Source organism: Python bivittatus, unplaced genomic scaffold (genome assembly GCF_059951505.1).
Source record: "Python bivittatus isolate LINGU-HERP-01145 unplaced genomic scaffold, Pbiv_v1 ctg000580_np1212, whole genome shotgun sequence".
Taxonomy (NCBI): Eukaryota; Metazoa; Chordata; class Lepidosauria; order Squamata; family Pythonidae; genus Python; species Python bivittatus.
The window spans coordinates 10,513,818-10,539,058 of NW_028277087.1; the positions used below are offsets into that span (position 1 = coordinate 10,513,818).

Genomic DNA, 25,241 nt, shown 5'->3' on the forward strand with positions numbered 1-25,241 from the left:
ATAAATTTTTTTTTAGTAAAAGTTATGAAAAGAATCACTACTGTCCGCAGATAAGTGCTTTCTATTTCTCTGTTCTAGTTTATGAACATGAATTTGAAAGTTCTATAAGTTTGGTGTCAGCCATGAATGAGAATTCTTTTTTCAGGCTGACTTTTCAAAGGCTGGAATCAAAAGATCAAGCACAGCTCAAATGGCAAAATTAAAAGCCATTGTCAACCCCTCAGGAGATTGAAATTCAGATGAAGTCAATTGAGAGGAAAGAAGAGCCAAAGCTGTATCATAAAATGAACACAGAGAGGTGGATCGATATGGTCAAAATGGTTGAGGAGTTGGAGGGGCATGCTGTAAGCAGAAAAATGGTCAGACTGCGTTTCTTTGAATAAATCATGACATTTCAGCTGTAAATCCTTAGTTCGAGTTGAAAATGTCACTATGGGAAAATGTGTGAGAGAGTTTCTAACAACTTTAGGTCAAAGTTTAGTGAATATCCTTACTAAAATGAGAGAAAATATTGGGGTACTGACATCCCCAAACAGCAATACTGGGACATCTAGTCATGAGGAAAGTTCCTCAACAAACCGATTATTAGGACAAAGTGAACAAAATATAATAGCAACATAGTGGGAATTTAATCTCGACAACTGCTGATGCAAAAGTTAAGGAGAGTTTTGAAGAGACAAGTTGGCAGCATGTTTGGGAAGGAACTTCCTATTATTACCACTCCATTTTGAGTTTATAAAATGTAGCATTAAATTCATGGAGAGATTGTAGTAGTCCTATGGTGGCTAGTTTCAAATACAGACAAAAGATAAAGCTAAAGAAAAAAAAAACCTGTCCTAGTTGCTTTCCTTCCTAAGGGGGCATACAATTAGTACCATGAACATCCCCAAAGAAATTGATAGCATCTTCCATTATATTCTTTGAATTCAGAAATGTAACTTTCTCTTGCAAATTAACTCGTATCAATCATGCTATTCTTATTAAAAATAATCTTCCACTTGCCCTTTTAATTACAGTCATAATCTCTAATATTTGTTTTAATCTGTTCTGGTTTAACCACCCTTTTGGCCATCCTCCCCGTCCCATTAATATATGTTTTAACACCCTTTGATATTCCCTATCTGTAATTACCAATTTAATTCCTACTCCTGCTCATTAATTACTCCTCTATCAATGTGTTCACTGGTCTCTAAATACATCTCTAATTAACCTGCCTCTCTATGATTAAATTCGTTATTCTCCTTACGCTAATAATGAATTACTATTTAACATTAGTCCCTGCTATTCGTCAAGTAGCAATTCATAGGAATACCTATTTAATCAGCCGTTCATTTCCCATCAGCAATAAGGGTACATATTAATGCTCCATCCCTGTATCGCGGGTGGTGCCCCCTCGGCTCTGCCTCCCCTTCAGCAATCAATGGCTCGTCTCATAACGCAAGAGCCCGCATTTGTTATCGATGAAGTGATTAACCAGTTACTAAACAACCCCTCGAGTTCCTCCAAACCACCCACTACTCGCCATAAAAAAAGAAAGGCGGCGCAGCGCTGCCTGTATCAATTAGTCCTTACGTCATTTAATGTGCACTGATTGCCCCTCCGCCCCCCGTCCAGCCAAAAGAGAAAAAGGGAAAAAAAAAGTCGCACTGTATATATATGAAGCCCCCTCCCTCGTCAGCCAGTCCGGGGCCGAAGCTCCTCGAGGAGCGCGCGGCTGTTCTCCTCGCCCGCGAGACTGTCACCGTCGCCTGCCTTCCCGTCCGGGCTCCGGGAGCCGCTTTTTCCCTTCCGTCTCCAGGGCTGCCCAGCTCGTAGTTGAGAACGGGAGGAGGGGGAGGAGGGGGAGGACCGGGACCCATCAGGCCAGGCCCTTCGCCGCGCCTCGTTGCTCTTCGCTTCTCCGCCCTCCGCTCCGTTGCCGCCGCCGCCGCCGCGGCTGCTGCTTGTTTAGCGGGGGTGGCCTTGGCTACGGCGGGCGGCTTCGTTGTTTTTGTCCACTGCGACCCGTGAGGGAAGAAGGGCGGAGGAAAGGCCGCGCGGCTGGGCGCGCCTGGCGGCGGGAGGCGGCGCGGCGGGGGTGTTTTGTTCACCACCGACCGACCCAGCCAAAGCCGCTCGGCGCTCCTGTCAGTCGGTGGTCGGCGTGGGTAGGAGGCAGGCTCCTTCTTGCCTTCGTTGGCGGGTATGAGCAGGCCCCGCCGAACGGCAGCGGCACGAGCGGCGACCCTGCAGAGCCTGACGCAGAGCCGGGCCCGGAGCCTCGACTACTCCTGACAGCGCAGCGCACCGCCGCCGCCTCGCCATGCGTCCCGGGCGGTGGTGGTCGGGGCCGGCCCTGACTCTGGCCTTGGCCGTGGCTCTGGCTGGGATGGGCACCTGGAGCCTGGCCAAGGGTGAGTGCCAGGGAAGAAGAAGGGGTCATAGTGATTTGGGGCGGTGTTTTTGAAGCCTTATTCTGAATAGAAATAACAGCAGAAACAGCGGTAGAGAGGAGACGGTATTATGCCTATGTGTCATGCTGTTTGTGTTGCTGTAGTGCAGCCTTCGTATCACTTACTTGGGCGAGGTTATTTGGAAATGCTTACCTAGGGCTGCCAGAGGTATGTCTCTTGGTAAATAACTTGTTTGTTGGTGCAAGGAGAGGTGATCTCGGAGATGTCCGAGGGATCCCTTTGAGTTTTTCTCACAGTCGGATTTAAGTAAAAACTATAGGCGTTAGGCACGTGTGTGCCTATAGTAGACAGTTTTCTTCATAGGAGTGTGCTTTGAAAGTTTTCCAGTGCAATGTTTTGTCTGCAGTGGCACAAACAGTTGCAAAGGGTGGCGGGGGGGGGGGGAGAAACCTATTGAATGAGACTATTTAATGCTGGGGTTTCTACTCCATTTTTTCCCCAGAACTATTTCCTCTGAGGCTCCTGAGGGTCTTACTGTATTGGTATTATTTTGATAATTATTTATAATTGTATTGGCAATTTAATATTACTTGCCAAAGCGGCTGGATGAGTCCTGTATGAGTCTCTTTTTGCTTCCTAAGATGTAGACTGTGATAGTAATATGGATACCGTATCCTCAGCTTGTGTGTTTTGATGGTGGCAAACATCTTCTGACTGTTTGACAATTAATTTATTGTACTTTATGGCACCTCTATTCCATGCTGTTTGTAGAAATTTTAAAACAACTCAAGAAGTCTCTTAACCTGATACCAGCTTAATAATCATATCTAATATTTATTCACACTTACATTTTACATTTTAGCATCTTTTAATAAGAATTATTTGGTGTGTATCTTCTCCAAACTTTTTCAAGATAGAAAAAAGTATATTGTCATCATCAAAGAAAAACATAATAAAAATTGTGACTGATTTCTGTAGAAGAATTACTTTTGGCCTGTGTATCTTTTACCATGCTAAAATAAGCAGAACGTTAAAAGTGTTTGTTGGATAACACCTTGGATGCATAAGTATATATTTATTTTAAAACATTTATATTCTGCTTATCCTCCATAGAGCTTTAGGTGCTAGCCATTAAGCGTTAACCATTGTAAGCATTGGTCTTAATGCTTACAATGGTCTTAAACACATAAAAGATAATTCAGAAGCAGAAGAATAAATCCTCAGTTAGACCAAATAAATAAAAGTGAATGTAAAATTTTATTCTGAATATTTTGCCAATTGTATATGCTATATGACATATACTATTGTGTATTTCACATAGTACTATTAATATTAATCTTATTTAATGACATTTGTACTCTTAGGTGTTTTTCTTAGGTGTTCATATTTGGGCCTTCCAATGGTGTCTAGTTCAAGCACAGCTACTTTTTCAAGAAATTAATAATATCCTGGCCTAGATGGAACAATAACTTAAAATCTCTATATTAGTCCAGAGCAGCTCATTTGGGGATGGCAATAGATTTCTCATTCAGGGATGTTAACTACCTCTTTATGCTATTGTTAATATTAATAGTGACTTGGTGAGATTAGTATTTATGACATTTTATGGCAATGGAGCATTCCCTATGCTCAGGATCTTCATTTTCTGGGTAAAATTGGCTACAGGCTGAGGCATGCATCTGTTTAGCTTTGCCACTGCTGAAGAACATAATTGATTGTCCACTGGTGAGTTAAATTAGATTACAGCAGTAACATAATCACATCTTGCTTTTCTTCTCCTATGCTCTTTGCTTTTGGTATCAGGGAGGGAGAAGCAAGAATATAAGATAAATCTTTTTGTGTGTGTGTGTCTTCAAATCAGTTTTTGACTCCTGGTGACTGCCTGGACAAGTCCCTGCAGTTTTCTTGGCAGGGTTTCAGAAGTGGTTTACCATTGCCTCCTTTCTAGGGCTGAGAGAGAATGATTGGCCTGAGATCACCCAGCTGGGTATAGTGCCTAAGGTGGGACTAGAACTCATTCTCCCAGTTTCTTGCCTAGTGCCTTAACCACTACACCAAACTGGCTCTCATGATACATCTGTATCTAGTTAAATTGTGTTTGGGCAGATATATTGTATATTAAACAAAAACTCAGGTCCACATTTTGCAGATTTGACATAAAGGTGGCTCAAAAATAGCAAATTGCATTTCTGTGGAGTTACTGGATTAGGAGTTCAGTAGTGTTCTCCGTATATTGCACTAGTGGAATTATTAATTTAATTTATTTTAATAGCCGTGTTTGCTATGATGTGTGTACGTGTGCTGTGCCTGTGAATAGGGAATAGTATTAGCCTTTTGCTATTTTATTGACTCTTCATTTCCTTACCCATTCTCCCAATAGATATTTCAAGGATCTGGTTAGTAAATATGAGGGTGTTTTTCATATTAGTAAAAGTAAATAGAATTGAACTGGATTACAAAGCCACTTCCATAAAGCTATGGAAAGGAAACTGCTTGACTGTAGTTAAATCATATTTCTACCCAAGAAATTCAGAAATGCAGAATTAACAAAAAAGTGTGAGTAGATTTTTATTTGTATTGAAAGAATTGCTTCAAAGATCTCCAGAATATTTTTTTTTGAACTGTCATTCCATATATATCCAGTAACATTTTAAAAAATACTATAATTTTAGTTTCATCCCTACTTTTCTTTCTTATTTTAATGGAAAATTGCCAATTCTTTGGTCATGCTTCTGTACATAAACAGTCTTTCCATGAAGTACTTTTTAAAATTAAATTTCATCAGAAAGGGGCAGCTTCCTCTTGCATGACCCCCAAATTATTTTCCATTGAGAACTTGTTCTTTTAAGTGACTGTATCTGTTTTGTTTTTTTTTGTTTCAGTTAGCTTTCCTGTCTTTTAGAAAGATGGTACATTTTCTCTTCTGAGGAAGGAAAAGACATATTTGCTTATACCTGTCATAGTGTGGCAGCAAATTGTGCCCCCCAAATGAAGAAAGCTGCCTTTTTAATCTGGTACTCATAATACTGTTTATTTGGTTCTGTGTTGTAAGAGTTTGTTGTATCTGTAATTTCTGGTGAATACAGTGTTCTTGGCAGAGATAACTCATTTTCCCACTTTTGCTTATGGTCTTCTAATGAACATCCTTTCACTGTCTAATCTATAGTTTAGGCCAACAACTTAACATCCAAAGAGGTGTTGATTTAGATAGGCAAGTTATAAGGAGCTTACTATCTTACAAGAACTGAATCAATAGAAGGGTTTATAATATTAACTACTGTAAGCCTAAACCATTTATGTAAGAAATATGTGTTGTGGTACTTTTATTTTCCTACTGGTAAAAGGTATATCCCTTTTCTGGCTTCCTTGGTTTCCCTATTTGTGTTGTATTTAGAACAATGAGCCAATTAATATGAGAAATATATTTGCCAATGTCAGAAGGGACTTAGACCATTTTTTCTGTGAATTTAACTTAGAGAATTTTTGCATGCTGTGAATTGCATTGGGTAAAAACTAAAACATGGCCTTTTGCATGGAGAGGCCTACTATTTTAAGATGAAAAGTGTTTTCAAAGAAAAAACTTGGGAGTTATGGGGGGAAAGTTCAAGGTCCAACAGGCATTTGAATATGATATGGTATGGCTGTAATTCTTTTGGCACTTTGGAGTATTTCAGTGAGGGAACTTCTTTGTCCCCAGTGTAAGCAAAATATTAAATCCAAATGTGTGTGTGTGTGTGTGTACACACACACACAGATTAAATTTTACATTGGTTGTTGAAACATTTCACTTAAGGTTAACTACAATAATTTCTATGCTTAACCAGACTTTTTGGATTCTACCACTTTTAATGTTTTGCCACAAATATTTTGAAATGGGTCCTAGTTTCTCCTTCCCAATGTTTTTAATTTGCCTTCTGCATCAGGTTCTAAAACAGTTTCTCTCAAATGTGGCATTGGGAACATGCAGAGGTATAATTGTACAATCCCTGTCTATATATTCAGAGCTGGCTATATATAAAATAAGGAGTCAAAATGACACTTTGCCAGGGGGGTTATGCTAACATTCTTTTATGCAAAGTGCTGGTTGGCATTCTGGGTTTTCGAGTTGTGCCAAGAAAATACACAGTTCCATCTTGAGGGTTCTCTGTCAATCTCTCTCTGAACACATACACAAAAACAAAAATATATTTTATAGCAATTGCTAGCTTGTACAAAGTAACCTCTTTTTAATGTAGTATTAACCTTAAATAAACAAAAATATGTTTGTGGGTAAATATTGGCAAGTATAACTATCTGCATTTAAGCAAAATGAAGTATATGAAGGAAACCCAAACAAGTTCCTGCAGAAAATAATAGTAGTAGTACTGTAGCTTGTGATGGCAGTTTATTAACTGATTTTGATTTATCTGTTCTATGTAGGAATTTGGTGTTTTTCCCCAAGCAAATATTAACAGTTTCTTTCTAAAACCCAAAGCCTAAACTAGTCAACAGCCATGCATTCCCCCAATTTCTACAGTAATACTATAAAGGTGATTCTTTAAACAGAAACTTAGATATAATTTAGTAAAATGTTTTCCTACTTTTAAAAAAGACTTTGGAAACCTTGTGTATGAAGAAAAGTCTTGATGGATCTAGGCTTGAAATTAAGCTGACTCACCCTTCATCCAGTAACATGAGGGGTTTAACTATTATGATATTGAAACATGTTAATGGAGAAAAATGAAAACAGTCTGGCAGTATGCTTCCCCAAAGGTTTTAATGGCTAGTGTATTTGTTTGCAACGTTAGTGTAGTTTAGTAAGAAGGTGATTATTTGATATTACAGAAAGAAAGTAAAAAAAATCAGGCAGGCAACTTGCTTTCTTAAATACAACCCAAATAAACAAGTAACAATTAAGTATCTGCATTTTGGATTGCCAGTAAACTTGTCCTGATTTTACTTGCCCTGCACAACTGAGGGATGTGCATCTTAATATGACAATATTTGTTGGCAAGTGAAATTATACATATCTTTCTTCCAGAATATTTTAAATACAAATAAAAGTTACCCTTTGGGATATAGTGCAACTTTATGTTCTCTGTATTAACTGCTTTCTTCTGTTCATGGCCTGAGGTCTTCTCTTCTGTCCTCCTGTGCTCTCCATACAAAAAGCCAAAGCTTCACATGAGTCATTAAGGTTTCTTACCCAGATTATTTACTGTAAACATACTCTTGCGTTCCAGAATTGCCCCAGCAAAGTGCTGTTTTGACTTTACTCTTTGATAGCTGAAGGGTATACTATCAAATTAGCTTATATAATAAATTCTGCCCCTCCCCCCTTCCTGGTTTCATTTCATGCATTTTTGGGAATTGACAAGGGCTATTGCTTCTATAGTTAGTTGAGTTGTATTGGCAGGTTTTGAACTGGGTTAGTTTCAGACCTAAGACTGGAATACTGATAATTGGTGTTGTCTTTTCTGCAGAGATGTTGTGCTGCTGATTCTGCTTCAGTTGGCTCTTTTTTTATATTTTTATTGCAAATGTGAATATATAAAAGCTAATACAAAACTAAAAAGATGTACCAAAAAAAAAAATATTAAGAGCGAGACAAAGAAAGAGGAAAGAGAAAGACATGTAAAAAGTGACTTCCCTCTCCCTCCAAACAAGTATAAGCATTTACAGTAACTTAACACCTTTTCTAATATTACAGGAAAAAACCATCTTCTCATTTCTCATCCCTAGACAATATCCAAATTATGAAAAATATTCATCAATCCTAGTCAGCAAAAGCATTAACAGTTCCAGTAATAATAAACTATATATTTTAAGCTTAAACAAATCTATTTTGCATTTTAACTTAGAACGTTTTCTAGTAAGTAAAACATAAAAGATCTATCTACATAGGCATAAGGAATACCAATAATAGTAACATGTATATTTTAAATTAAATCAAATAAATAGCTTTTACATCTGTAAATCATTGTCTTACGATCCTGGTCAAAAAAAAAAAATTCTAATAACAACCCAAAATCAGAATGTATACAATTTAACCCTGATCAAATAACCCCACCTGGAACTCCTTTTTAAGAGGCTCAGTCTTCAGTCTCTTCTTCAAATAAGGTCCCAGATAATAATTTCTTATCATTTTCTCCCTGTTTTCAGAAACAACTTTAGAGATTTAGTGTTTTCCTTCTGTGGATCCAAAGTAAGATAACTCTCAAAGTCACTCTTCTGATTTATGATCTGTATATTCCCTTTAATTATTAAAACATCAATCAGGAAAGTTTGTATGTCCATTACAACTTCTTTGTAGTCAAGCTTTTTTAAATCCATTTTCACATCCACAGCATCTTTTTCCGTATCTTCCATATCTGTCGGGCCTAGCCCAAGGAAATCCAGGAGACCATACAGAAATTATCCAGCAAGGTTTATTAGCTACAACCCATTTACAGGAATCTTCCCAGACTGCAGCCCAGTTCCCAGGCTCAGCCAGTTCATACCGATGGTATTTCTCAGGGAGGTGCCAACCTCCTCCACTTATCTCTTCCTCGCTCCTCTGGAGATGAGAGCACATTCTTTACTCCCCTCCCACCATTCCAGTCCATCACAATATCTCTCTTATAGACTGACAATTTTTAAAGTCCATTTTAAAACCGCTATTCAAATCATTATCAGCTTCTGTTTTATCCAGTGGAATCTTTTCTTCTTCCGTTACCTCCGTTAGATCCAGTTTTAAGAATAGGCCCTGAACACATTGTTCCCAAACAAATTTAAATTTTTCTGTAATAAGACAATATTCCTCTATTATGTTAACAAGTGTCTTTTCGTTTAATTGCTCTCTGGTTCCCTCTAGTTAACCTTCAAAGCCCAGTCTTGTCTTTTGTTTATTTTCAGAATGGAAACTTTCCACATAAAGTTTCTTACAGTTAATTCGAAAATCATCAGCTGTATTTTTATAAAATTCAAAACCATAAAAACTATTCTTTCAGATTCATCAGGCCCCTTAACTGTCCACAGTCAATATTCTTGGCTCACATTCGCTGTTTTCTAAAAGTTAAAATTTTTATTTTTAATCTTAAGACTTAAATCTTCTTCCAGGATAGAAGGAAATTCTCCTGGCGTGCAGCAACTTGCCTTTCAGAAGGTTTTTAATTTCCAGATAAAGCAGTAATAAATAGTTTCCAATAGTAATTAAAAGAGGAAGTGAAAGTAAATCTAGTGTCCTTTTGAAGGCTGTGCACTGCGGCTTGGGCTCAATGATTCCCACGACTCCCGGAGCGTTCAACCCGCTGGGGATCACAAATTTGTGATCTCTTCACAGCGAGCCTCTGTAAGGAGTGCTTGTGATCCAGACATCCCCTTGATCTGGAGATGGTTCCGAAGAGCCAAACCTTTCGTCGCCTCCTCTTAACTGGTGTGGCTGTCGGCTCCACAAAAACAGAACCATCCTCAGTCCACCATTACTCCCCCTGAAAGCCGCTGCTTCAGTTGGCTCTTATAGTTCAACGTTTCTGTACAGCACAGAGACAAGCATATGAAGTAATTACCGTATTTTTCCGTCAGTAAGACGTCCTCATGTACAAGACAACCCCCACTTTTCCAACCCCAAATTAAGAAATCAATATTTTAAAGATAGTGCAGAACACATTTTTATTTAGTAATTAGTTAACATTTACCTGATACACTCAGTGGGAGGAGGTCCAAACTGTCTCTCTGCAGCTCTATTTCCATGCTCTTTTGCATAACTGATTACATTAAATTCCAAGTGAAACTGCCGATAGCTTGTCTCTGCAAACAGACTTCCTCCAATTGGTTTGTTCAGCATCAGCTGACATCAGTTACATAAGGCTCGTGATTGGAGGAAGTCTGTTTGCAGACTCAAGCTATTTCATTCGTGATTGGAGGCTAGCAATAGGAGGAAGCCTGTTTGCAGGCACAAAGTATGGGCAGTTTTGTAACCGCGTGGTTCTCTCCTTGGCTGACTTCCTTGAATAAGACGCCCTTCAATTTTTAGTGTAAGGATTTTAGAAAAAAGTATCGTCTTATAGTTGGAAAAATACGGTATATAGGTTTTACCCAAGCTTTAGAAAGTGAGCTGAGCTTTGCATTATAGACAAGTCAACCAGAGCTGCTTTGCAAGCATATTGTTGTGCCTGCTGTTTGAATTGGGTTGGCATTTGGGAATGGTTGGGATTTTTTATGTGGATATCTTGTTCCTTGCAGTAGGACAGGAAGCCAGGCTTTACGGCCTTTGGCTCCATCAATTTTTGTATTAAATTTTTGCTCTTTTATGTTTTTGTAAATCTGGAAGATGTATGAAATTGGTCTGTGTGCCTCCCTCAAAGTTTACACAAATAGAAAGATTGGGTATAAATTCAATAATAAATTAATTTATCAAGCAGTGCGTATGTTATAGTGATTTTCATGTATCTTTTTATTCAGATGGGAGGTTTAAATTAATCTCATTTTGAACTCTTACTCTGCAGAATAGCAGGTGCAGTAGAATGGTTTGATATAAAGCACCCTATCCAAATAATTTTATTTGCTGATTTGCTTATTTTTTTTAAACAAGCAAGTGCAGGGATATATCAGGGAGTGTGAGTACAGTAAAAGAATCTGCGTTGCCAAGTGAAATTCTAGAAATATCTTCATTTCATTTTAAAAAGTTGGGTTAAAAATACTAACAGTATTCACATTAGTATTAGTTACAGGCAATGAAGAGAATGTGAGGAAGTCTCTTTCAAATTAGAGGACCTTTTCTGAAGAAGATAGGGTAACTTTGCAAGGAAATAGTTGTTCCTCTTTGAGGCTTTAGATTTTCTTAGAATGTTTGGAAAAAGTCCCACAGTCTTTTTTTTTTTTTTTAGTTTCTTTATCATGGGACTAATTTAATTTTGTAGCTCTATATGCAGTGTAAAGGCATTTTAGACCATTGATCCACTTGTTGAGTACTGTCTATTATTAATTGATCATGTATGCATTTCTAAGATGTATAAGGGGACTATACAAAGCAAAGTCTATGTATGTCAAAAAAGAATAACACGTTAAAACAATTACAACATAATCTAAAAAGATATAGTGATAGGTAAAAAGTCATGTAAATTAAAACATTGTAAAGACAAAAACCACGACCAGTTTAGATCTGCTATATCCCATCATGTGATGACATTTAGAGTTAAGTTTTCAGGATTCTAGTACAAATATACAGTATAAGATACTGTGGACTCAGCAGCACTTAATAGAACAGGGTGGTTTGGTAAAGGTAAGCTTGTCATACAGCATTTACTCAAACACCCTCTTCTGTCTAATTTAGCTTTCAGTTATCCTTCTGTAAGCACATAAAATGAATTATGCTGAGTTGGACATGATACCTGAAAGAGGATCAAGCAGATCATGACTTTTTGGGTATGTGTATGGAGAGACCCAAAGAAAGAAGAATGAAAAGGATGGTAGCCTGCCACACTTTACATCAAAGTATAACCTCAAGTTGAAGAGCTTATCAACAGAATTGATAACAGAATTGTCTGTTCTCATAAGGATTTCTTGGTTAGCAGTCATCACTTACTTGGAAATCATGATTTTTTTTAGTTTCATGCTTCCTGATCCAGGGTCAGACTTGTTTATGGCCTTCTACTAGTTGCCTTAACAAATTTAAAAAGGAAAGTAGAACATTAAACTTATTTATTAACCCTGAAAGCTGAGCAGAACTGTCTTGATGAACAAATCCTTGAAGAAAACACACTCCTTTTATCTAACCAGATACTGCATTTGGTTCAGCTAGTAGAATATATGCTAACAAAATCTCTCCCTGATTAGTTACAATTCCTGCAGCTGAAACTTTGGCTGTTCTGAAGTCCTGATTCTTTACCAGCTTCTTGCTTAAGAAAAGCTTTCTGGAAGATGAGGGCAGCAAAGCTTACATTGTATCACATTTTTGGATGCCCTCTCTTCTTGTCATGCCAAGTGGACTGCTCACTTGCTGAATGACATATTTAATTTCCCCAAGTCATATTATGCAAAGCGTTACTACATCTGTCTTTTCTGAATTGATGTAAGTTGTATCACATACAGTGGTTCATCAGGGAATTTTTTCCCTATCTTTTATCTCCAGTGTAATCCTTAGTATAATCCATACATTCACTCCTTGTGAATAGCGAAAGCGATTAGCTATAATTTTAGTTGTCCCAGCCTCTGTTTAGAGAGAACCATAAATGTTAGGTGCTCTCCACAAAGGATATTAGACAAGAAAACTAAACTGTATCTATCTCCTGTTGAGCAGCTCTATGCTGACTTTCTGATTTTATAAATAAATTACTTAGGGGAAAATATCTAGTCTTCCTTTTAGGTACTTTAGTGAGCAGTATGGGTGAAGCTGACAAGTACTTTTATATGTTTGTTAAAATATTTTCCTCATGATTTTCCACTATGAAAATATGGATGACTTTAAAAGAGGATTTGGAAAGAAGGATAAGTATTTCCTTATATTAAATGTCCAGTAGCCATGATACCTCTGAATGCCAGCTGCAGTGGCTACTTGTGGACTTCAGAGATGTACAGTTTGCCAAAAAGGCAATAAAATGCTGACCTTCAAAAGGGCATTGAAGGCTCTTTAATGAGAAGAGGGGTTTTTCTCACAGGTTTGGATTGATGATGGAGCATGATCCTGTTAATTGTATTGTAACTGTGGTGGTAGGGAGATTATTTCTTCTCTAGTGCAATTGTTTGTTACTGGTGTTTTGTATTTTTTATTCCTTTATTATTTTTAATCCTCTGTAAGCCACTCAGTTGCTTTGTGGCTTTAGAATTTGATCACATTAAGAATTAAAATGTCATATTATTTAAATCCAGTTTTGTTCTGATCAGCCAGGGATCTTACTCTGTTTTTATCTTAACAAATTATTTGCAGTCGAAGAAATCCATAAAATAATTACTATTTGTCTCATTTATGCTGGTTTTCAAAAAAGTTTAAGCAGAGAGAGTTAATTGTCCAGAGACCCTTTCCGTACTGCCTTTTAAGGCACCAGAAGTGTGCAGTGTTGCTTTAAAACAGAGTAAAAAATTCCACTGATGATTTATGAGACAACTTAGCTATAATGCCAAAAGAATCCTGTTGAGCAACCATATTGTTCCAGATTTCACAGTAACATTGCCAGGTTAATATTTTTTTAATTAATGGGTCTTAAATGATTACTCACAAAATGGTATTTGTAATTTAATTACACTAGAAGGCATCTATGAAGCTAGCTTTGCAGTCTTCAGAACCACATACTTAAGAGTATTGATAAGAAGGTTGTACATTCTGTGTTGTTCCAGTAGGGCTCCTGTGGTGGAATGAAATCTAAATCTGGCCCAAGTTGCAGACTCAGCACTGAAGAAATAAGTTTGCTAAATGTTTTGCAGTGATTGAGCTTATGAGCCAATTTCTGCAAAGAAAGTATTGTTTTCTTACGTGGCTTCTGTTTTTTTCCATTGTGAAATCGGCTCACAGGATGGTAGCCCAGCTTGTTATATCAGGCTGGCATTGGCCACAGTGATGGCATTTGTCAGGGCTAAGTATAAATGGCCTTTGTGGATATTAGGTTGTTTGGTTGCCTCTAGTTCCCCTTCTAGTTTAACTTCTATAGCACCAGGTTGGTATGGGAGGCAGAGGAGTTTGTGCACATGGGTTTTATGTATGTTTAATCAATAGTGTGTTCTGTTAAGTAGGACTCGCTCCTAACTAAAAGAGCATGTGATCTGAGTCTTAATATTCTATGTTTTGCTAGTCTCTACTATGAGATTTATATCAGTGCCAAGATAGATATATGTTAAAAAGAGATCCAGAGTGTTACAGATGTAATTTGACATTCTCTCAATTGTCATGTAATTCTAGCTTTGAAACTAATTAAGAAAGTTCTCTTTCTCAGTCACTGGAATAACTGTTCTGTTGCTCCTGATTGCTTTTAGGCAAGCCACTGCAGTGCTCTCTGTTTCCTAAGACGACAGGAGACTAATATGACAAATGGACAAGTTGCTCATAGTAACATAGATATTCAGATCCTCCTTTTGCTGCTTAAGAAATGGGCTACAGCCTCCTCCCATTTCAATCAAATGGTTGCAGGGCAGTTTATTCTTTCAGAGGTAGAATGGATAGCTGAACAATTGTTGCGTAGCTGTCTTTGATTTGCTGCCATGTTACAAATATACACACATAAAAAAGTGAGCTCAAAGTGCATTCTTAATGCCTTGAAGCTCTTTGAGTTCATTTGGATGGGTCAGAGTGCTAGATATATCTTAGTTGCATGCAGGGTTGTTAACTAAGACATTAATTTACAGAAGAACAGTTATGGACATTGCTCTGTTAGGAGTTAAATGGATGTTGTGGAAATACTAATCCCTCCCATCTGTTTACCTTTAAGGGTTTGATTGCATGTGATGAAATAAAATTCACATCAAACCTGAACTGTGCTGTTTGCTTAGTGTAGGATCTTGCTGCTTCATGAACTGCACACTACAAAAGTCTGTGGTTTTCTTACTGAAAGATTATAACCTCAAGCAACACCGCAGAATTATGGTTTGACCTATATACTTTACCTCAACTACAATGAATACATACACATCCCAAGTAATTGTAATAGTGGTGATTATTTTGACAGTGAACATAATGGTGTGAGTAAGCCCAGAGTTGTAAATTCATAGTTTATGAATGCTTCATGCTTATGATGAGGCAAATAAGGGATATGTGTGTGGGTCAAATTGTCACTAATTGAGCTGGCTTTTACAGTACAAATAACCACATTCTTCTATCACCCTCTGGCCACAAATATTGTAGAAACAAGACAGTTGGAATTCTCTCTTGGGTCTTAAGAAATAAAAAGCTCTGCATGAGATTAAACAAGTATACTTACCATACTTGCGATAGGCCTGGAAGACATCATAATCTGAGTCTCTGATTAAAAATGCCACTATCTCCTGATGAATGTGCCTAAATTGAATTATAATGTGCCACACAGAAAAATAAACAGTGCATTGGGCCAGAAGTTTCCATGGGTGTCTGCAAGTGAGTGAAATAAGCCACATACCATAAAACATGACAATATTTTTGTTAGGGTTATTATGCATTTTAAGAAGGGGGGGAATTAGTTGTTCGCCCCTGATCATTACCAGAAACTCATGCATATCTAAGAAAGACAGCTGTTTTTGTACCTTGGGCTGATGTTTGGCATCTTGACTATCACAAGAAGAATGGGGCAACAGGCACATGACTGGTGATTTCCATTCCCTGCCCCTGTAAGTGAAGAGGAAGAGAGAAACTCAAAGCAGTCAGATTGTTTTTGCATTCCATGATTTGTCCTTTGGACTCAGCTACTAAGAGAACATGTGAAACCTGGCCCTTTTCTTTTTTTATTTATTTTATTACCACAGTGAAAAAAATAAAGTGATAAAAGAATATATATTAAACCAACAAATGCATTACTTCATTAAAATAATGCAACAAAACGTTAAGCACTGTTAAAATCTATTGTACATGTAGATTCTCCTAGTTTTCTAATGCCAATGAGTTATTAATTATGCTATTTCTCTGTAAATCATTGAATAACCTTTACCCTAACCATAAACAACATTTTAATTATTTACATGCTGCTTTTCAAATTGCATTTCCCAATTCTGACATGTTTGTGTAGAATATTAATTGAAATCAAGATCTGTATGATAATCAGTCTTCTCTGTTCAGAGAGAGACTTTATCTAAAGTAGCAAATGAAGTATGCTGGATATCTAAATGTTTCCCTGGTTGTACCAATATGTTCTGCTGGTACAAATGATTCTTTTGCCAGCAGGATTCCCACAATCCCTATCATTCCCAGTTATCCTTGCTAAGGCTAGGGATCACAGTAGTTGGATCTAGAAAGTGCCAGGTTGGGGAAGGCTGTTACTTTGAATTAATATACAGAAGTGGAGAATCTCTGATCTCAAAAAACTATCTGTAGTTTTTGTGTAGATACCAGTTATCCTGCTTATTATAGTATTGCTGTGTATGTATGCATGTGTATATATGGCAATATGTGTGATGCTTGTGTTCTTAAAAATGGAATTTGTGAAATGTACATTTAGAAGCACCACAATATGTAAACCTAAAAAAATGGATCCCTACAAATCTGATTTTAAAAACTTATATCAAGTTCTTGAGCTTTAGAGATATAAAAGTTTTATAAATTGAAAAATGGATAAGGCTATAGAGATAAATCTCAAATGCATCCTGTGTTTGTTAGAAGTTAAAATAAGGAGGTAATAAAGTGCTCTGTCTAGATTGAAAAGTAGGCTTTTTCAAAAAAAAAAAAAAAAAAACCTCAGGTATTTGTTCAATCTTAAATTTACAACTAGCAATACTTAAAATAGTACCACAAACAGATAATAAGTATTTCTTACCTATTTTGTGAGACTATGAAAACTTCCAGTCTGAACAGCCCTATGAAGCATGAACAGGTTCCAAGTACACCTAGGCTCATGGCCTTTATCTACAGGCCCATGATTCCCAGTAGCTAGAGGCCATACTTACTTTGGGGTATGCTAATAGTCAGATCTGGAGGGTTTTTTTGGTAGGCTGTATCTGATTATCTATTTTTTTGTGTGTGCAAATTATTTCATAGGCTTCAAGTGTCTTAAAATTATACTTCTGGTCCCATATATTGGCTGGGTTCATGTACAGGGCTATATCAGAATTCACTTAAACATGGTTTATTGAAAACTATAATTGGCCAGTTCTTTACAACGAACTAAGCCATAAGCAATGGTTTGTAAGCCACAGTGCTAGAGCTACACTATATGCTAAGCCCAAACCAAACAAATCAAATCATACCTTAGTGTAATGTTTGTATCCATTTATTCAAACTAGGGAAAATGGATTTATTTAGTTTCAGATTGCCACATACACAACCAGTAATAAATATTAATAACATTGCCTTTTAAAATATGTAAGGCAATAAATGTTTCATGTTACTGCAAATGGCCTGGATGTAGTGGTGGGCCATTTCAGTGCATAGATAAGAAGCTTCCATTATTAGGGCAGTACATTAGAACAAACATATGCACTATGGCCTTTCATTCCACATTGTCTGAGGCATTTGTGGAGAAGCAGAAATGTGTGTGTTAATTTATTGAATTAAGTTGCTGATGCTTTGTAAATGAGGTTGGAAATTAAAAGCCTTGTTTTTTATATTTGGAAACTGACGAGAACTCAGAACTGCAACAAAATACACTGGTTTGAGTTATTTTTGTCAGGAAAAGGGTCCTAATGTATCCTCCTCTCTTGAAAAGTTAGTTCTCTATGGCCATGTTCATACAAGTTCTAAGGAAGAAACCCAAGTTAGCAAGCACACATAGAAGTTTCACGTCATTTAAATTTGAAACAGTTGCTATCCCGGATCACTGTAATCTGGATCCTGTATCTTGGATTTGTTATAAAGGAGAGTGCCCAAATGGTTTGAAACTGAAGGATGTGGTAAACTGGGAAAAGGTGCTAGGGTGTCTTCCTCAGAATGTTGTGAAGGGATCCCCACTTCCATAGGGGAACACTACCTCACGTGTAGTCACCATTTAAAACTTGAAAATACAGCCTGTCATAGGTTTGCTTCAGCAATGAGAATGAAGCCAAATATGCTAATCTCTTTTTAAATAGTGTATGGCACATAGCACATCTTCTAAGAATGAAGAAAACAAATCAAGAATTATGTATTTTTGCATTATAGTTAGGTGGTTTTATTTACCGAGCATTGGCATGTTACTATATTGAAACAGACAGTAAATCCCTGAGATGCTGGCTGTTGTATTACTTGCTTGCTCTGTTGACTGTCACAGAGTTAGCAAAATGTAGTGAATTTAGCATCATCTTAGTGTTATTACCTAACTTTACAAGAAAAAGTGTGTTGAAGTACTTTGTCTTACAAAGAAGCCTTTAAATAAATAGGTGTGGATGGGTGGTTAGGCGTGAAGATGCCTGTAATATTCAAAACAGGAAAATCAGTGGAATGTACTATGTCAATTTGAAAATAATATTTTTGTTTTCTCTCTTCCAGTTTGTCCAAGTATAGACATCCGGAATAACATGACCCTTTTCAGCATGCTTGAGAACTGCACTGTGATTGAGGGACATCTGCAGATCTTGCTTTTGTTCAGAACTAAGGCTGAGGACTTTCGAGATCTCAGCTTCCCTATGCTGACAATGGTAACCGAATATGTCTTGCTATTCCGGGTCTATGGTATGGAGAGCCTCAAGAAGCTTTTTCCCAACCTTACTGTGATCCGTGGGACTCATCTCTTTTTCAACTATGCTTTGGTCATCTTTGAGATGGTTCACTTGAAAGAGATTGGCCTTTACAACCTGATGAATATCACACGAGGGGCTGTGCGGATTGAGAAGAATGATGAGCTCTGCTTTTTGTCAACCATTGACTGGTCTCGGATTTTGGACTCCGTGGAAGATAATTATATTGTTGCTAACAAAGATGATAAGAAAGAATGTGGAGATGTATGCCCAGGAATAATGCAAGGGAAAAGCAACTGCCCTCAAACTGTGGTCAATGGTGATTTCATTGAGCGTTGTTGGAGTCATGACCATTGCCAGAGAGGTAAGTTTGTGAATCACGAAATATAGGCTACTGCTATATGCCATTTCTTTTCTTTGTCCTGAAAACAACTTTTTTTTGTAAAATGTGTGGCCTAATAGCTGTTGCTCTCTTATTGGTCCCCCAATCCACCTGTCTTTGCCACAATTCTAGTTTAATAAAGTGGCTGTTACCAGATATTGCTGATCTACAGCTCCCATTATCCCTCATCATTGGCCATGCTGGCTGGAGGCTGCTGCAAGTTATAGTTCCAACAATATCTGCAGTGCTATAGGTTGTGTATGAATGGTCTGTAAATCTATGAACTCCTCCCATCTTATAGCATATGGATGTTGTTCACTTGGCTTTGAAGAAGAAATAATTGTATCCTGTATAGACAGTACTGGATAAATAGATTCTATAGTTTTCTATATTTAGCTAGAAGGATCAACTAACAAATCCTGGAAAATACCTTCATCTGAGATGCTGGAGAGTTGTAATAAACTAATGCTTGGGTAGATGAACAAATATGACTGAGCATAAGGTTTCTTTAATATTCCTAAGTGCAAAATAAAACTGGAACTTCCTCTTTTGCAGGCTCTTAGGACAGTCCCTCCCATGTTCATGGGTGGAGTGATTGGATTGCTTTGGTTGAGGATCAGCCCTTCACATCTGTGTATGTGTATATGTGTGTGCGCCTTGAGTCAGTGTTGACTCCAGAGGCACCTTAATTTGCAGCTGGATGATTTTTTAAAACTTTGGTGTACTAGAATTTCTTAAGGAAACCAAATTCCTTGTTTGCATTTTTTTTAGTGCAGAAACTGCTAACTGTACTAATTGATTGCATCTATGTGTTTGCTGGTTGTCTAGAAAACTTTATCATGCCTATTTGAAATTGCTTGTTGGTGTTTGGGGCTTGCTAGAAGAGAAGAAATGAAGACTGGTTTTGATTGATTGCTAAACTCATTCTTGAGTTTATTTATAATCCCAAGCTTTCTTCTAGGCTCTGTTTTCCATTTTTCCATTAGTTTTACAAGGCCAAAACATTTTGAGTAGCAGTACTTGTGGATAAACAACTTAGAAAAACTTTAACTTGACAAACCATTATGACTTGCTGAACTTTTTCTGTATATATTTGCCAACTTTTAAAGGCATTTGTTACACAGTTTACTGTCCCATAGTATTTCAAAACAGAATTTTTTTGTTCAAAATGATTGGCCAGAAGTTGTTGTAGTTGTGGTTCCCTTCTACCAGGTTGACTTCTAGACATGTGACAGAAGCCTATTGGAAAAAAATATCTTACTCGTTTCCTCTTGTGTCTCAGTATGTACCTATTTGCCTGAAGCTTAGTATGTGGCATGCTCAGTAAATGTTTTTTCAGGGCATAGTTGCATCTGATGATATAGGCTGAATCATATGTTTTCATAGAATGTCCAAGCATTCTGTTTCTAATACCATAAAGACCCTGTGTATTGTTCGCCACGCTCCATTCAAGTCTCCTTTGTCTAATTCAGTAGACAGAACATCAGAGTTCTGTTGCTTGCTTTGATACTGAATTTTGCCAAGGAAAATGTTTTTTCCCCAAACAAATTTGTATTTTCATTTTTGTTGCCTTGCCACAGTATCCTTTTCCCCAGTTTTAGCCCTGCATATATCCATCTTTCCACTGGAGAAAACAGTTTCTGTTCTAAAAGAATGGACATTCAGCCTTATTTGCTTACCTTATGTTTTTGAGGTACTATCCCATTTTTTTCCCAATTTCTCTAGTGTAACGACAGCCATATGCTGAATTTATGGGACAGGAAGAGGAAATGATCTACAAAAAACCGTGGAAGAATAGAGTGAATGAGAATATTCATGCTATTCAGGGAGTTGAAGTCTAGGTTTGTTGAGTAAGCTTTTAGCCTTCTCACACTAGAAGAGCTTCTAGCTTGTATAACCTTAGATAGGCCTTCTTTGGTGGGTTCGTTGCTCTGGAAAAATTCCTGCTACTTCTACTGACTTGTCTTTTAGAAAGTGACAAAGTTCAGAGAGGTGTGTGTGTGGGAAACTGTGCTTTACATTGTTTACTTAGGTAGAAATATTACTTAGCAACTGTTTCCAATGACTTCTTGTTCTTTTTTAAATGTCCTGGGAATTTCTGTAATCATAGGCCAAATTTTATTGCATATGCTACTTCCTTCTCCCACCCAGCACTCACAATATGAGAAACCAATCCTAAAGATAGCACTAAATTATTTGATCCATTTTTATTAATCCTTTTGAAGCATACACAAATGTTTCCTGTTACTGGTATCAGAGGAAGAAAAAGCATGTTTATTTTCACCATGAAAATTAGATGGAAATGGACTTTTGCTTATTGCATATATGACTTGCAGACTAGGAAGTGATACACTTTGTTGTGACTGAGCTTCTCCAATCTTCTTATGTTCAGCATACAGTTGTTTGAATAAACAAAATATGAGTGTGGGAAGCTGACTTACATCTGACTTATCTGGATGTACTTTCTAAGAGGGGAGTTCTCAAGAAAACATTGATTTGATGATGGGGAAGTCTCAGTTGCTTTTTCCAGGACCAGTACTCTGTTCACCTCTGTGTATGGAGAAATGGGAAGTAGCTCATTTCTCTATGCACTCATGTTACTGAATTTGGAAATATTTGGATATATAGAAGAAGGATGGCTTTCCCACAGATGTCATATACCACTAAAGATGTATTCCAGGAGATAATCAAGCTTTTGGGCTAAAAACTTCTCATTCCTGCTAAAAAGCCACTACCATCTCCAACACCTTACTAATCATGTAGAATCCTAATTCTGAAGATTTGTACTCTTTGTCTGAAGAATGCCATCTTTGAGAAGACTGCTTTATTGAATACAGTATTTCTGATTTGTCAAATTGTAGTTTATCATAACAATCCAGCAAGCTGCAGTTTGAAAATTACTCTAAAAGTGGATTTCAAATTATGACTTTGCATAATAGGAAACATAGCCTTGGAGAATGTCAGAATACAGCCTTGGGTGAATTTTATTCTTGCTTGTAGGTCAGCTATTCTATGAACAATTCATAGTTTTGCTAGTTTGGGATGCTGGAAAATGGGGAATGTGGAAACGTGAGCTTGAATTCCTTTTTGCTCATGCATGTACTGTAATCCCAAATCTTGGCTTGGCATTAATATTTGAATTCATCCGCAGTACTTTTGTTTACAATAGAGAGAAATGACGACAATAAAAGAATTAGCATTATACATGTTAATGTTTCATTTGAAACTTTAAAAATAGTTGATTTTATAAAAATATTGTAGAATGTAAGAGAGCATTTTACCAGTCTGTATATGAAAGAGGAAGCGGATTGTCTTAAAAAGTATTTTGAATTATTCTGGTGGTTAGTATTAAATGGAGTGGAGGGGTGGTCCAGTTTAGTTAAGCAGAAGAAAGCTTCCTGGAGGAGAGGTGAACATAAGAACATCTAACAAGACTGGAAAAGAATGAGATCAGTATAACACTGATCAGCTTTACACTCTCTCGCTCTCTCTCTCTCTGTATGTATGTATGTATGTATTTTGAGTGTGTGTGTATATATATGTATATACACAGAGTGCATTTTAATGCCTTTTGCCTCCCCTGAACCTAAAACTATTGTTTCTATAAATCACTGCAGAAAAAAACCCCTAAAGGTGTTTCCTATCTCAGGATTTCAGTGTCCGACTCCTTTATTGTTGCCTCTCAGAACACTTCCAGATACAGCTGTTAGAATTGAAATGAAGTAGTGCTCGAGTAGACTGTTCTCAGAATTGTAGTTATTAGGATGCTACAGGTACTACTGTGAGAATGCAGTGTTTGCTGAGAACCAACAGCTAATTAGAGTATGCTTTTCCTGACCGCTAGATGATCGGAGGTGTCTTTACTAGTCAGTGTTCAAGTATTGGCTACTATGTGAGTGCTTTATACTTCACCCTCAATTTTGTGGGGGGGAAATCTGTCCCCACCTCCAAAAAACTGAAAGAAAATAAATTGAAAGTGTCTTGTCAGCCTGTGATGATTGGATATATACTGGCATGACAGTCCTGTATTTTGATTCTTTTATTCAGTCCTGCTAGATTGCACTAGCATCTTTTCCAAAGCCCACATCTATTCCAGGACAGTCTTATGCTTCCCTCTTTGACTACAGGCAGTCCTTGGTTAACGACCACTTGTTCAGCAACTGTTTGAAGTTTCGATGGGGCTGAATGAGTGGTGCTTATGACCGGTGCTCAAAATTCCAGCCATCCCAGCACTCCCACGTTTACGTGATCATGATCTGGGCACTTGGCAACCGGCTCGCACTTAAAACATCCCGCAGTCACGTGATTGTGATTTGTGACCTTCACTGCCAGCTTCCCAAAAGCAAAGTCATTGCCACCCCACACCCTCCTGCACCCTTCCTGAGCCTTGCTGCACTCATGCCGTGCCTCCCCAGCCACTTGCGCTCCCTCCCCAAGCCTTGTTGTGCTCGCGCCATGCCTCCCCAGCCACTTGTGCACCTTCCCTGGCCACTTGTGCACCCTCATGCACCCTTCCCAAGCCTTGCTGTGCTTGCACCACACCTCCCTGGCCCCTTGAGCACCCTCCCCCACCTGGCAGCAGCCACCCCAAACCCTGCTGTGCTTGTACCATGCCTCCCTGGCCACCCACACACCTTCTCGCTCCCTTTCCCACCTGGCAGTAGCCACTTACCTGCCTGCCAGCCTGCTTGTGACCCACCTGAGACTTGCAACTTCCTGCTGGCTTCCCCACTGACTTGTTGGTTGTTGGAAGCCGACAGAAAGTTGCAAGGAGGTGTTTGCTTAACAATCCACAATCCTTGATTAACAACAGCAACAGGATTGCAGGATTGCTGTCGCTAAGTAATGTGATCATGTGATGTTGTGCTTTATGACCACATCACTTAGTGATGGAAATTCTGGGTCCAACTGCTGTCATAACTTGAGGACTACCTGTATTCATACCATGAATCTGTCATGTGAGGATGCGAAGACCTAGTTCTCTGAAGAAGGCTCTAATGCTGAGAAAAGTGGAAGGAAAGAGAAGAGGATGACCAGAAGCAAGGTGGATGAACTTACTTACAGTGTCGATGAGCGCGCCATTGGAAGACCTGAAACACCAGGTTAGGGATAGATTGTCATGGAGAAAATCTATTTATCTGGTCCTTAACAGTGAAAAAATCAATCAGTGTATTCTGAGTCAGACTCTTCAACATTTCAGAACAATTAATTATGTTAGAACAATAAAGCAATTCCTAATGTTAATTAGAATAATGTACATTGCATTCAAAGGAAAAAAATGGATATGCATGTATGCATTGGAAACTCCTTCAACTAAACACATCTCTTTCTGAAATTGTGCTGCAGTTGCAGAGGGCAGCTGTGTGATCCTGAGAAAAGATGCAGCTGCTTTAAGGAGTTGCTAACAAGAGTTATGCACATTCCCTAATGTTAATATTTCTTGGAAACAGAAAAATTCTGTCTATAATTCTAGCATATATAATATTTCTCAGGATTGGAGAAAGCAGACAAAATTTTCCCCTCTGTGAAGTTTTTAGTCTGTTTTGCAAAGATGGCAGAAGGACAAGTTATTATGTTCCTAATGGACATCAGAATAACGTCAGCTTCTTCTGTTCATTCATTCCTTGGATGGCACATAGATGAATCATTTTAACGCTTCTGCTTTCTTCCATGGCAGCATAGGGAGACAAGTGAACAATATATCAGTGAAAATGTTCCATTGAGGTTATACTGTTTTAATATACTTTGCTGGGACTGTCCTGAAAGGCAGCTTCAGGATATCAGAAAGAATACAGTTAATGGCAGTCTTTCTTGAAGCATATTCTATCCATTCTAAAACTCTAGTTACTGTACCAGTCTATTTTCAGCCTCAGCTCTAAGCATTACTTTTAATCTTTTTTTTAATTGTCATATTTCAATTTGCATGCTCCCAACAAGCCAGCCCCCAGTAGTATACAATACAATAATTAATAAACAGGTAATAAAGCATAACATAAAAATAATACAATGAATAACAGTAAAACCACATGTTTATCAAAGGAGTCATCAAACATAAAGTGCCAATCAAAAAAGGAACAACAGTTCATAAAAATGGGTTTTCAAATTTCTTTTAAAAGTATTCAAAGAGGATGAAAACTGGATCTCAGGAAGGAACAAATTCTATATTGTTAATGCCTCCATTGAGAAGGCTTCGGCCCTCATGTCTAACTGGGCCTCCTTTCTGTGAAGCATCCGAAGCAGATCTT

General features: G+C 37.8%; 1 protein-coding gene across 2 annotated transcripts in view; it reads left to right on the forward strand.

Moving 5' to 3' along the window:
• Nucleotides 1–1,915: 1,915 nt before the first annotated feature.
• The window catches only part of INSR (insulin receptor), an 83,563-nt gene continuing 60,237 nt past the window's right edge, over nucleotides 1,916–25,241 (forward strand). For both annotated transcript variants that reach the window (XR_015797648.1, XM_088149570.1), the window contains exons 1-2: nucleotides 1,916–2,393; nucleotides 18,427–18,978. Coding sequence is in view for 1 of the 2 variants with exons in the window: in XM_088149570.1 (XP_088005696.1) it covers nucleotides 2,303–2,393; nucleotides 18,427–18,978 (643 nt within the window). In the remaining variant the exon portion in view is untranslated. The remainder of the gene's footprint in view (nucleotides 2,394–18,426; nucleotides 18,979–25,241) is intronic.